The sequence below is a fragment of the Ursus arctos genome, unplaced genomic scaffold (genome assembly GCF_023065955.2).
Source record: "Ursus arctos isolate Adak ecotype North America unplaced genomic scaffold, UrsArc2.0 scaffold_14, whole genome shotgun sequence".
Taxonomy (NCBI): Eukaryota; Metazoa; Chordata; class Mammalia; order Carnivora; family Ursidae; genus Ursus; species Ursus arctos.
In genome coordinates this window covers 44,217,602-44,231,920 of record NW_026622808.1, presented here as the reverse complement: position 1 = coordinate 44,231,920, position 14,319 = coordinate 44,217,602, and the positions used below count along the sequence as shown (strand labels likewise).

Below are 14,319 nucleotides of genomic sequence, written 5' to 3'. Positions count from 1 at the left end.
AAAACCTTTTTATAGCAATTGAGAAGTTCCAAACGGTTCTGAAGACAGAATTCATGGTCACTCTTCTCCCAGTGTCTAATGCAATAATACTTAAATGCTTAAGCTTGCTTAAAGAAGAAATATTTAACTGGTAAATGGCCTTTGTTTGGCCTTCAGGATCACTCCCTCCTCAAATCACCATATTCTCCCTTGGTAACTTAATTCATTTTTGTGCCCTAAACATGATCCCTCTACTTGGCCAAATGCATTATTATTTCAGCTTCTTTTATTCTCCCCACTTTTCCCTTACCTACCCGTACCCCATCTCCATAACACTTTGTACCTTACTTGGTCCCTTGTCTTATCATTATGGCCTTGTCAAGTACGTTTTCACTTGTAATATCTTCTCTTTTCACCATTCATTCATATGGTTCCTTCCTTTAAAATTTAACTCTCTTCTTTGAGAAACACAGAATTCTTTTCCATTCCCAGTTGTTTCATTCATGCAAGATTTTAGCAGTTTACTAACTTGGATTTGTTGATATGTTGCCTTGAAATAAGTGCTATTAATCTTTTTCACATGTTTATATTGTATCTCCCAAAGGAGATTATAGACTCTTTAAGAGAATGTCTTTTAAAAATTCCATCTACCCCAAGCGACTAGAAAAATAATCACTCCACAAAAAGGTGCTGAATAAAGGTTATCAATTGATTGGCCTACTATGTTTTCTGTTCCAGGGAAACCAATACCACATGATTTGAACATTCTTTACTTCTTCAAAATAATTAAAAAGTGAGGACTGCAAAACTGTAATAATTTCCACATTGCTGGATTATTTGTTTTAAATTGATACAGAATGTGTGATGGCCACATAGTCATGTCCTTGAGGTGAGTATGGTGGTGGAGTCAAACATAAGCTATACATATATTACTAATTCAAAGCCTCAAACAGGATTGTTGGAGTTAATGTGAAGCCAAATGTTGTTTTTAGTTCCTTTTTAGTTCTCAAATTAGTAAGAAAGCTTCACTTGAATATCGAAGCCTGCAGTAAAACTCATGGTAAATTTGAAAATACATAAAGACAGATGTGATGTAAACTTTAAATTCACGCTACACTTTTACAATAACTCCTACGAGTATCTAGGAATAATTCGAACATTAGAAAATGCATAAATATAGGAGATGGGGGTGGGCGGAGGTGGAGAAAGGTCTCTAGATAGCCTAAGATCCAAGGGTAGAGGGTGTTGGTTTGTTTTCAATCCATCTGCGGGTCGCTGATTAGATTCAGCACGCTGGCCAGCTCCCTTGTCCGCCGCGTTTATTGGCCTAAGTGAAAGGAGCAGGGGAAGGAAGACACCATCTGCTGCTTTGAATTAATAGATAACCGAGAAGCAGGGATGAAGACAGTAAGACAGAGTTAACATATCGGATGTTGATGCCGCTGAGTTCTTGGGGTGCCTTTGTCTGATCTCAGGGTCCCCACTCCTCCACCCAGATCCTCCAGCAGCCAGAAAAGAGAAAGGGCTGAGCAACCAGAAACCTTTCTATTTCTCTGGTATGCTTACCTCAGCAGAAAGTGTTCTCAGTTCTTGGAATTGAAGAATATTCATTATAGCTTTTGCGGGGTAGGCAAGGGCGGGGCTTCTACTTAAATAATTGAGCTACATGGTCCATACACCAATCAATTCAAAATTTGATTCACTTTTAATGAGTGGGTGTTTGTAAATTGCTGGAATCAATGTTTACACAGGTGGGACAAACAAGCTGCCAAGCCCCACTGCCCACAAGCCCCGGGTGTGAAGAGGTGTGCGGAAAGGAGATAAACTCTTTCTTTCTTGTACGGGATCTCACCGACTTCCTCTCCGCAAGACCTCTGGATTCAGCGTCTCCAAATAGACCGCCCACTCTTCGCTAACAAGAAGTCAATACTGGTTTCTCTATTTCTTCCTCCCCCAACAACTTTTTGTCCGAGGGAGAGTGAGAGAGGTCGAGGCAATGAGAACTGGGGATCAAGAACTGGGGATCAAATTATCCACAAAGGAGAGGGGGTGAGGAGTGTGGGGAAGTGTTACGGTCGGTACTGAAGCTCTGACTTTGGAGCCGCTCCACGCTCTCCCAGCTCCAGCCTTCTGCAGCCACCCTTTACGCAGCGGACACGGGAGAGTTAAGCCAATAAACACGTAAGCGCCGCTCCCTCCCCAATCGGCAAGATGCCTCTTAGGCTCTTGGCTGCATCGACAGCTTGCAACACTCGGCATCTTTTCTGGAGGCGCCTCCTTCAGCGGCTGCAGATGGTATCCGGCTGCGAGCTCGGGGCTCGCAATTGATTCTCCCCCTTGCCCACCTCCGGTCCACGGACGCACCTCTCCTTTCCCCTCCTCCCCTCGCGCTCCTGGGTCTGAGCCCAGCTCCCGATCGCCGGGCAGAGGAAGCAGTCGCGGCGGCGGAGGCTGAGCAGCAGCGCCCGCTCCCTGATTTGGGGAGAAGCGCCCATCCCGGGGAGCCGACCCCCAGCTGCCTCCAGCGCCCCCCATCTTTTGCACCCCTAGCCCAGGGCTCCAAGGACCACCCCCCTCCCCAGGCGCCACCATGCTGGACCCTTCGTCCAGCGAAGAGGAATCGGATGAGATCGTGGAGGAGGAAAGCGGCAAGGAGGTTCTCGTCTCGGCCGCGTCCGGCGCGCGCCTGTCTCCCAGCCGCACTAGCGAGGGCTCGGGCGGCGTTAGCGGCGCCGGGCTTGGGGGTGGCGGCGGTGCCGGCGCCGGAGCCGGGGTAGGCGCCGGCGGCGGTGGGGGCAGCGGCGCGAGCAGCGGCGGCGGGGCCGGGGGGCTGCAGCCCAGCAGTCGCGCCGGTGGCGGCCGGCCCTCCAGCCCCAGCCCGTCGGTGGTGAGCGAGAAGGAGAAGGAGGAGTTGGAGCGGCTGCAGAAGGAGGAGGAGGAGAGGAAGAAGAGGCTGCAGCTCTATGTGTTCGTGATGCGCTGCATCGCCTATCCCTTCAACGCCAAGCAGCCCACCGACATGGCTCGCCGGCAGCAGAAGGTAGGTGCGCCTGGGAGGCCCGGGGAGCGGCGCCGGGACGTCGCCAGGCGGGCGGGGCGAACAATGGGAGCTGGCGGCGCAGCTGGCGAGGAGGAGCAGGAGGAAGAGGAGGAGACCGCGCCCTGGGGAAGGGGCTACGAGGCCCCCTCACCGCTACCGGGCCCGGCCCCTGCTCCAAGCGCTCCTGGAGCTGCCGGGGACCTGCGAGGGGCCTGGACCTCAGGGCCGTGTGCCCCACCCGGGAGCGCTGGGGAGCTAGGCGGAGGTCCTGCTCTTTGGCCCGGAAGGCTCCGGGAGTGACTTGCAGCCCGCGGCGCCCAGAGAGGCCTTGCTCGTTTTGCCGGGCTCCCGGCACTCTCCAGCGGCGGGCGGCTGCGCTCAGCTCTGGGCCCGCCTTCCTGGGCGTGCGCTCGGCGGGCGGGGGCGCCCGGCAGGTGGGGGCACCGGTGTAGAGCTAGAGAGCGCCTCGGAGCAGCGCGAGGCTCGCCCAGCCGTGAGAGCCGCAGGGGCAGGCGGGAGAAAGCAAGCCCGGGAGGTGAAGCTTCCAGTCACACTGTGGGTCAGCTGATTCCGACTAGGGTCGTCTAAGGGTCCTCGGGCACCGCTTCCCCCTGTGGCTGATGTTACCCCTAATCCCCCTGCCTCAGTGACCCCAGAGCCGGGGCACGCCCTCTGGTCCTTCCGCCGGGGTCAGCTTGTCTACCTTCCTCCCTTTGACCCTCTTCTCTTCCCAAGGTGACTTCGCCGCCACCTTCTGGCTCTCCGAGGCCCTCCAAGCCCAGCCGCTTTTGGCTTGATAAAGTGCAGCTGCAAAGAGCTTCGCAATTACAAGCATCAAAAGCTTTTTGTGTCTGAGGCTGGGGCAGGGCTGAGGCGGCTCGGGACTGCTTTTGATGTGAAAAAAGTGCCTATTTCTATCAGCTGTTCTCAAGCCAGAGGAAGAAGGGGGAAGGTAACTGCAGGATAAGGGACAGTGATGGGACCAGAAGAGAAGAGGTCAGGTCCCCATTTGGAGTGAGTTAGTGAAGAAAGTAAGCATTCCGTTGTTTCTTTTAAGTGAATTTGTCAATTCCATTTTGAAAGAGTGTCCGGTGAAGCCCCCAGAGGGACGGTTTCTTAAAGTAGTGAATTTCTTGGTTGCTGTCACTTAAGACTGAATTCCGTGTTGCTGTAGTAGAGTGTTAGGTTTCCTGTACTTATCCACCGTTATCTTAAGTTAGCACAGATTTCTCTGTTTGTTTTGCTTGTATATGTACACACACCACCCAGCGCTGATGATTTATTTCAGCTATCACAAGGTTGGTTATCAGTTTTATTAAAAATACAACTCATTTCCTGGTTGGGGAATAGCAGGTGGGCTACACACTCCACTCTCTATCCCTCATCAGTGGCCCCTTGCTTTTTCAGCCTCAATATTGTGAACTACAGTAGACAAAAGTATCCTCAGAACAATAAAAGTTTTTGGATTTTTCTATTAAGGTTGGGTGTTGGGTTCAGGTACAGGGCCTGGTATTTCAAGTTTCAGCTTGGAATTATTATGCTAATTGTGTCTTTATAGCAGGGGAAATGTCATCTTCAAAATCTATCCCATTAATAACAGCACCACCCAAAGATGCCCTATTCCTTTGGCAATGAAAACTGTTGTGATTTAAAGAAAAAATATAAAACTGATAAAGCAAAGTTTTGTTTTATATTTTTTCATCAGTCAAAAGCCTTTAGAGCTCTGTCCTTTAAATAGAGGCTAACATTCAGCACTAGAATGGGGAGAGAAATATGTTCTCGCAGTGGCCCATTCCTTCTCTAAACAGAAACTTCAGCTACCTGAAGAGATCATCATGAGGCTAAGTTTTTCTGGTCTGGTTGCATGTTTTACCTGAATCAGTTCAAAGCTGTGGTTTTGAGGGGAAAGTGGGTTCTGTTTTTACACATGACCTTAACATCAAAGAGACTACAGGACAGATTGATAACACTGGCATTTGGTCAAACTATTTTTAGTTATTGCAGCAAACTAGTGCTAAATGCATCTTCCAGCAAAGCTGCCTCAGGGCTGTTGGCTATACTGGGAAGCTGAATATCTATCCCCTTATTACAAAAGAAAACAAGCTTTTCCGTTTCTGTATCTTTAAGTGTTTAGTATCTTTCTGGAAAAGAATGTTTTACTATTTTTCTCCCAAGTAGAAAGCTTGGATCTTTGATGTGGTTTTTTTTAAATGAGTAGTCACCGAAAGTAATGGAAATGTTTGCATAAGCATTGTGGTAAAATTTAAGGCCAATAAATGAGATTGATAAACCAAAATTAGTCTTGGAGAAACAATAACTGGTTGTAAACTATACACAGATTTATAGTACAATAGAAATGGATGAATTAGAAACAGCTAGAGGGAAAATGATGTAGAAGGGAATAGAGTGATATGGAGGGAGCCAGAGAAGACTGCTTATGAAAAAGTTGAATTGGGGAAGAGAAGAGATCATATTGTCAAATCATCATGCTGTTCACCTCAAACTGACACAATCTTATATGTCTGTTATACCCCAACAGAGCCGGAGAAGAAAAGATCATATTGTACAGAGTATAAGATGCTTTATGAAACCGAATAGTCTATATCACAACACTGGTTTCAATTTTTTCAAGAACCTGCCATGTGCAAGGCTCTTCATTTAGATCATTTTTTAAAAAATAGTCTTTATTTTTTTTAGAAGAGTTTTAGATTTACTGAAAAATTGAGAAAATAATACAGAGAGTTCCCATATACTCCAGCCGCAGCTTCCCCCTATTAGTATCTTACAGTAGTATGGCACATCTGTTACAGTTAAAGAACCAATATTGATACATGAGTCACAAAAATAGGTAGTTTAGAAATTTCCTTAGTTTTTACTTATATTTGTTTTCTCGTTCTTTGATCACTTTAAATTCTCCTAACTCTAACAATGTAGGAATTACCATCTTAATTTTTAGAAGAGAAAATGGAGACTCAGAGTTTTTATAATTTGCCTAAAGTACTATGTAGATAGGAGAACAAGTGGAAACTGAGGCATGGGTTATTCTGATTTCAAATCCTGTCTTTTTAATATGCAACCTGGCCAGAAATATTCCAGAGTGAAAAATAGAATCTTAGCATCCTGACAACATGTCAGGTGTACTTTTTTTTTTTTTTTTTTTTTTTTTAACCCAGGGTTTCTTCTATTTGAGTTGAGAGAGATCTGTTCCTCTCCTTTGGGCAACTATCAAATCAACACGGGCAAAATGGACATTTAGATATTAACCTCATAAAAAGTATGAAGGAAAGAGATGGGCAATTGGCTGGTAAATCAGAACACCAGACTTGTCAGTCAGGCTCTCTGTGCAGTTTTAGCCAAGAAGAACAATTGGAAAGGAGCAGGGAGGGAGAAGTTACCATTCCTGGATCATTTTGTTAGTTAATTATTTTGGTTTCACTGTTCTGGGGAAAAGAGTGCCTGGTCATTCCAGTAATCTCCCCAGTTAAAAGAAGAGACTTTGAATAGACTATGTGAAAACATATCTTTTATCATTTAAAGTATACTTTTCTTATACTACAGTGAATCTAAATATGACATGCTAGTAATGATAATTAATGACCAAAGCAAAAATCTAGCCTTCTGACTATCACAGTGTATGTTTCAGCTGCTTATAAATGACAATTTGAAAAACGGTTCTGTGCTTTTTATTTGTCCTCTTTTGTTATACTGGTAAAGTGAATACCTAGAAGTTGGCATGGCAAAGCTGTGCCATATGTTTCTAAATAATGTAGTAACGGTGATGAATGACTACCTCAAGTAAACTAGTTACTTATAGATGTTACTGAGGGAATGTAAAAGCAGTAAACAATTCTGTGTAATATGTAGATTGGCATGACCAATTTTTTAATTGGTTAGGAAGTATAATGTCTGGATTATGAATGAATGTGGGTGCATATATACGTTTGTGTACCTGTATATTGGTGTGTGTATGTATGTAATGAGGGAAAGGGGCAATCCTAAAATCATGTTTATTTTATATGAACTCCTGTTTCATTCAAGAGGACTTTATGAGTAGACCAAATGTGTTGTAAGTTCAAGCTACTCATTTCTACGTGATTCACCTCATATCTTGCCATGAAATTATGGCTAATGTTGAGTCACTGTTAGCCACAGAAATTCTCTTACTTGACTTTGTGAGTTGGTCATGGCTCAAAAGCGCCTGGCTTTCCTAAAATTTAAGACCTAGTCCTAGTTAACTATATATGTGCATGAGTGTATGTATATATTTTAAATCCATAACAGCGGTTCATCCATTCAGATATGTTTTAAGGCATTTGGGTTAGCTCTACTATTCAAAATTCTAAAGAGTAGCCTTGTCAATGCAACATATGATTTGGATTTTAAAAAATAAATGCTCTAACCTTTCGAGAGCATGAAATGGCTATTAAACCAGGATTCCTTCAAAAAGAATTGTTCTTCTCTTCATCAGAAAAAGAATTGAAATCTTTATATATGCTTTTTGGCATTTTCCTTCCAATCTGCTTGGTGCAATGGGCAGGAACTGTTTTGCACTAGTACCAGCAGAGAAATTCTGAAGATGCAGAATACCGAAAAAAGTAAGAGAGGGCTCTTGCCTCATTACATTCTTGGAATAGCCTCATGCTTCCTTAAAACTGGACTGAAGAACAAAGGAAATTAAATCCTTCATTCCTGAAGAATTGTACTGTGTATAGTGGTAAAAGTCGAATGATTCATAGATCTTTCCCCTACAAAAGCAAATTTCATATACAGTCATTTGTTATTGCATTAAAATATAATCAGTGTATGTGATTTGGGGCCAGGTGTCTATACAACTTAAGCTGGAATGATTAAGAGAGTTCTCCTAACTTAGAACTAAGTGGTTTTTTTTTTTTTTAATTTTTTATTATGTTATGTTAGTTTTAAATAGATGACTAGTTACTCCTTGCACCAAGCACTGTCTCTCCCAGGCTTGGTTGAAGAACCAGAAGATACCTGTGAGATATGTTCCTGATTTGGGGAGCTTATGTTCTAGTCTGGAAGCCAACATATACACATGTCAAATAAGTTAAGTTGTAAGATGCTGATTACAAATACTAAAGTGTAGGGAAAGAGAGAATGAGTGTGTGCCTGCGTACATACGGAATTGGATATAATAGTAGGGAAAATCTCCATGGAGGAAGTAGCTAGGATTAGGTCTTAAAGAACTTGTATGATTTGTATCAGCCTACAGGAAGACAGGTATCCCAGTCTGGAGAAGAGCCTGAGGTAGCAGTAATGTGGAAAGGAGCCATTGTTTGTGGGACACTGTTAGTCCAATTCTTTTAGTTCCAAGTTACAAAAACCCAACTCAAGTGGTTAAATCAAAAGGAAAACAAAGGGGAAAGGAAAGATTTATTGGTGTCTGTAATAGAAAAACATTCAATGCTGGGTGGCTATAGGCATGGCTGGATCTAGGGATTCAGATGACTTTCTTGAGAGAATGAAGAAAACTAGATGGTGAAGAGAAAGGATATATATATATCTCAAAACAAACTATGTTTGAGCTCAGATGCTACCACTAGTAAACCATGGCTAATAGGCAAGTCAGCTTCTATCTCTGGGTAATTTCTTCATCTTTCATATGAAAAGAGGGATGGGGAAGCCTTAGATAATCTCTAATGTGCCCTCTCACTGTAGCAGTTGATAGTTCTTGCTGGGCAATGCAGTTCCTCCTTATCAAGACTTAACATTTCCTTCAGTCTTCAATTTGTGATATTTTTACATTACAACATAAGGCAGTGTCTTCAAAGAATCTGAGACAAATCAAGTTAGAGTTCACTTTAAGTAAATTTTTGGATGAGGAGGTGAGATCTTAAAAGTTTCTAAGACTACAAACTACACGGGAGCTTGTAAATTGTGACCTGTGGGCTAAAAGTGACCCACAAGTATATTTTGTTTTGTCTACAGTACATTTTCCAGTTTTTTGGGTTAGTTATCAACATTTAAAACGAACTTCACCAAAAAATTTGTATTTCTGGCTTCTCTTATAACTGGAAGATATGTTAGTGGAAGATGAAGCTGAGCCTGAGTTGTTGTTGTTGTTGTTGTTGTTGTTGTTTGAGTTTGCAAAAAGCAATAAAAAGACTACCAAGCCATCAGTTAAATAATGAAATGTTGATCACATTTAACTGAAATTATTTTTGTTCTAAGATGGATACCATATACATCTGGATGGTAGGACACTAGCTATCTGATTCTTGCCAACACCCATCTATTCTTGCCATTGTTGCACAGATATTGATGGTCTGACCCTGGTCCCTGTAACCCATCCAAGAAAAGAATCTGGAAATTTGGAACTCCATGTTCCCTGTCTCTGGGAACAGTTTCCTTGTTAGGATCAGATTTATAGTTTCTGCAGAATTGGAGAGTTGATGATCAGAATTACCTTGCTATTTTTTCGTTTATCAGTCCAAGCATGTGATAGAATTCTCTGATATTAGCAGGTAAGAGAGGGAGGTTGAAGTCTGCAAATGGTTCAAAGTCTGGTCATTGGACTTGACATATGACAGACAGTGAACAGGAGTTAAGAACATAGACTCAGAAACTTGAATGCCTGGGTTTGTTCCCTTGCTGTACCCCAAACTGCCTCTGTGATTTTGGGCAACTTATTTAACCTCTGCGTGACTCAGTTTACTCATCAATAAAATGGGGATAGTAGTGGTATCTTTGTCATTGGGTTCTTATGAAAATTAAGTGAGATAATACACTAAAGCTTTTAGAACAATGCCTGGCATGTGGTAAGTGCTGTTTAAGTGTTCTTGTTATTGTTGATATGTGCAATGTTGTGTTATTTTTGTCTGTAAAGGGACTGAGAAAGTTAATATATGCAAAGTACTGACCATAGCAAGCCTTATATTTATTATTTCTGTCATTATTGTGATTGTTATCATTATTGACATGATAAGCAGACCTGGAGGGCAGTGGTTACCATCGTAGCATCATCTACAGAATAGATGGGGTTGAGGGTACAAAGCATCACTATTTCTCTTTTTTGAAACATTTCACTAACACTGCTGGTCACCAGTCTCTGATTCAAGTCCCTGGTCAGTTTTGTGACCTGGTGACTACGTGACCTTGGGCACATTATCCAGTCTCTTTAAGTCTGTAAAGTGGGGGGAAATAATATTGAAGATCACAAGAAAAAAAAAGCATGTTAACTGCTTAACAAGTCCTTCATATGGAGTAAATGTTGAGCCAATGTTGTCAGTAACGGTAATTCCTGCGTTTTTGTCCACCAGATGCCCCCGTACTATTTCATACTACAGTGCTTTTGCTCGTGCTGTTCCTTATTTTAGAGCATCTTTAGAACATCTCACCTTTCTTCAACTGATTTGCTCTTGTTCATCCTTTAATTAACTCAGGTGTTATCTCTTACCAGAAACCTTACCCAAATCTAAATGCTTTCTCAACTCCCTAGTCTATTTCTACTTTACTCTTTGTATATTATATTTAAATTACCTTATATACATATGCCTCTCTCCCATTAGATTGTAAGAATCCCAAAGACAGGGACCACATTTACTGCTCTTTGATTCCCATTTTCTGAAAACAGTGCTTGGCACAAAGTAGGTGCTTGTAAACATTTAGACTTGAAATTCCACGCTGATGTTTTCTTTCCTAGGGGGCTTCTAAAGAGAGGAAGTGAAAAAGTCTTAAATATAGTCTGCCTCTATTTTAGGTACACAACTTGTTTACTTTTTCAAAGCTTCTCAGTGGAAAACATGAAGAACATACCAATTACTAAATGGTTTCAAAATAATTTATGTAGCAGAAATATACCATTGATTACTTCCCAGCTTAGCTTGTTTATACCAACAATAGACACATGTTGAGATATTATAGAGAAGTATCTTTTTTTAAAGACAATAAGCAATTATGAATTTCTTGAAATGGCTGAATCCCAGTTGAACTTCAGTCACTGTAGGACATGTTTAAGTGGCCAACCATTAAGTCAGAAAGAGCCAAAATGAAAACTGAATCTCCATATTGGGTATATGTTTTTTAGTAAGTTTTATTTGATTTAGCCCTTTCTGCAGAAAACATAAAAGAATGGGCAGTCAACAGCATGTTAGTAAAAGTTAGGCTTTTTAAGATATTATCAGTCTTAATGTTAACCAAAGTTATATAATAGAATCTATAGGTTGTACATGTTTAGACATAAATATGCTTTTCTCTACTTTTATTCTATTATGGGATTTGGGGGCTATTTTTCTCTCACTGTAAGCTATCTGAAGTCTTTTCTGAGTGTAGTTAGAATATAAATAAATAATAACCATAGCACTGTTGTATACTGAATGCAGTAATAAGAATAGGATGGGTATAAAGTATCTTTAAAAAGGTGAAAATGCTTAGGTATGGATTTTTCTGATGCCTTTCCCTAGTCAAGGGGAAAATTATCTTCGCTAAGCCATTCTTTTCATTTTAACAAGCAGGAGAGTTTTGAAAAATAAATTGAATTATCAAGCCCCCAAGTGTTCCAAGCTTCTGACCACTCTTCTAAAATTGAGAGAAGTGGAATAATCTGATAAAGTATTGACATCCTCTCAGCAGCCCTATAGGAGGAAAATATCAACCTGTCATGTGTGTCTCCCCATCACTTCCATGCAGTAGGAAAGTTACGAGATACTTTGGGGTTAACTTTTTTTTTTTTTTTTTTTTTTTAACATCCCTCAATGTTCCGGGAGCACAGGCTAAGCTACAGACCCTCCAGGGGCTGTAGTGCTTTGAAAAGACAATGGGATTTTGGCAAACATGCACAATGGTGCAGGGAATCTACTGTGCCACTTCAGAAAGCAAAGGAAAAACATTGAAAATTCTTGCAAATAATTGTGCCTTCTGTTGCCCATGCAGAAAAACAGCCTTTTGGTGTGGATGGTAGGCATAGAGTTGTTTAAGCAAATGAGTTAAAATATATCTTGAACATCGACTTTGGTGATTTTTCTGACAAGTACAGCAACTGTTGTCTATAAGGCAGCGTGTCATAACATACTGTGTTCAAAACATTTCTTGAGGGCTCTTCCATATTCAATTTTTGTTTGTTATACATCATCAAACAACATTGTTTTGAGCCACTTCTACATACAAGAAACTCACTAAATCGTGGAGGCAAAATATGCAAAGACATTTTAGGCAGCCTTTCTGATCTCTAAGAACCTACCAATCTGGTTAAGAAGTTGAGAATACAGAGCGTCACTTAGAGTGTAAGGCAGGATGTAGTGAGTGTCTCAATCTTAAATATTGGTAATGTTTTAGGTCTCTATCCTTGGCCTTTGTTATGGGTTGATGATGTCCCCCCCACCCTGCCAAAATTCATGGCAAAGTCCTAATCCTCAGTACCTCAGAATGTGACCTTATTTGGAAATAAGGTCTTTGAGGATGTTATTAGTTAAGATGAGGTCCTTCAAGGTCCTAATCCATTACGACTGATGGCCTTACTGAAAGGGGGAATTTCAACATAGGGACACACAGACAAAGGGAAAACACTATGTGAAGAGAAAGGCAGAGATTAAAGTAATGCTTCTACAAGTAAGGAACAGCAAAGATTGCCAGAAAATCACCAGAAGCTAAGGGAGAGGCATGGAATATATTCTTCCTTATAGCCTCAGAAGGAGCCATCCCTGTAGACACTTTGATCTTGAATTTCTAGCCTCCAGAGCTGTGAGACAATAAATTTCTGTTTAAGCCACCTAGTTTGAGATACTTTTAATGGCAGCCTTACCAAACTTTTTTCTATGTCTTCTCTCTGGGCCACTTCACCATTAATGATGGCTTTGGCTACTAACATCCCTATACTTCCTATTCTTAGATCGTTGGCTCTAGCATGGTTCTCTCACCAGCCTTCCAAACGTATATATCAGTGCTGCTGAAGGTGTGGTCTCAGACTGGCACACGTCATTCAACGCTTCATCAAGGGTCTGCAATGAAAGAAGGAACTTGTACTAGAATGTAAGTTAACTCCCTGCTTTCTTCAAGAAAATCTTGCTACACACACACACACACACACACAAAATTGTCAGCTGAATTGAACAGCTTAGTAATGAAGTTGATGTAATTTATGGTACTAATATTTTATCTTGATTAAGGACCAATAACCAGCAGTTCACAGATGACACAGGTCTACAAACTATACTTGGAAGAACATGGAGTTTCATGATATCTCCCATGGGATGTCTTCAGACCACCCAACAATAGAATTTTCACCTAGGCTCTTTCCCTTTTATTTTCTAATTTAGTGAATATCCTAGTAGTGCTGATATATAACTAAGCTGTTCAAGACAATAGTGCACAACTCAACTTCAGATCTTCACTCTTTCTCATCCTCGCCACCAAAGACCGCACACATCCTGTTGATATTCCTTTTTAGCAAGTTTTCACCTCTTTCTCCTTTTCATCTTCATTACTGATGCCCTGCTTTGGGTCCTCATTGCTTGTATGGACTTTTGCAATAACCTTCTTTTTTTTTTTTTTTTTTAATTTAAGATTTTTTATTTATTCATTCGACAGAGAGAGAGATAGCCAGCGAGAGAGGGAACACAAGCAGGGGGAGTGGGAGAGGAAGAAGCAGGCTCATAGCGGAGGAGCCTGATGTGGGGCTCGATCCCACAACGCCGGGATCACGCCCTGAGCTGAAGGCAGACGCTTAACCGCTGTGCCACCCAGGCGCCCCTGCAATAACCTTCTAACTGTTCTCTCTGCCTGCTTTCTTGCCCACAGTCCATTCAGATACCAGGGTGATCATTCTGTAACATAGACTCAATCAAGACCTTTCTCTGCCCAGAATTCTTCAGCAGCTTTCTGTGTCTTGCACTGGATACACTCTAAACTCATTTGCATGGACTAGATTGATTCTCTCTTCTTAGCCAGGCTCTACTCCTACAATTCTGCACCCACCCTTGGCTTTAGCCTATTAAACCACTCAGCATCCCTGCACTGTTGCATGCTGTCTTGTGCCTCAGTGTCTTTACACATGCTCTTCCTCCTGCTTGAAAAATCCTTCCCCCACTTGCCTGCTATCACTCTCCTAGGTGGATGATGGCAACCAGTCATGAAAAAGAACAGGAATAAATAATGACTATTTATGGGATGTTTATTGTCTGTTGTCACTGCTGTATCAATTTATAAGCCTTATCTCCTTTAATCTTTACAGTAACTCCGTAAGGTAAGTATTAATCATCTTGATCCTACAGATAAGAAAACCAAGAGGCAAAGCAGTTAAGATGCTTGTCTTAGGTCATACATTTAGGAAGTAGTAGAGAGGGGTT

The 14,319-nt window shown here is 41.8% G+C and overlaps 1 protein-coding gene across 1 annotated transcript in view; it reads left to right on the top strand.

The window, feature by feature from the left end:
* Positions 1-14,319, top strand: part of CADPS (calcium dependent secretion activator) — a 793,408-nt gene that overhangs the window by 334,842 nt on the left and 444,247 nt on the right. Inside the window, exons 9-10 of the mRNA XM_057311862.1 lie at positions 718-868; positions 1,731-3,019. Of these exons, the coding sequence (XP_057167845.1) occupies positions 2,570-3,019 (450 nt within the window). The 5' untranslated portion in view covers positions 718-868; positions 1,731-2,569. The remainder of the gene's footprint in view (positions 1-717; positions 869-1,730; positions 3,020-14,319) is intronic.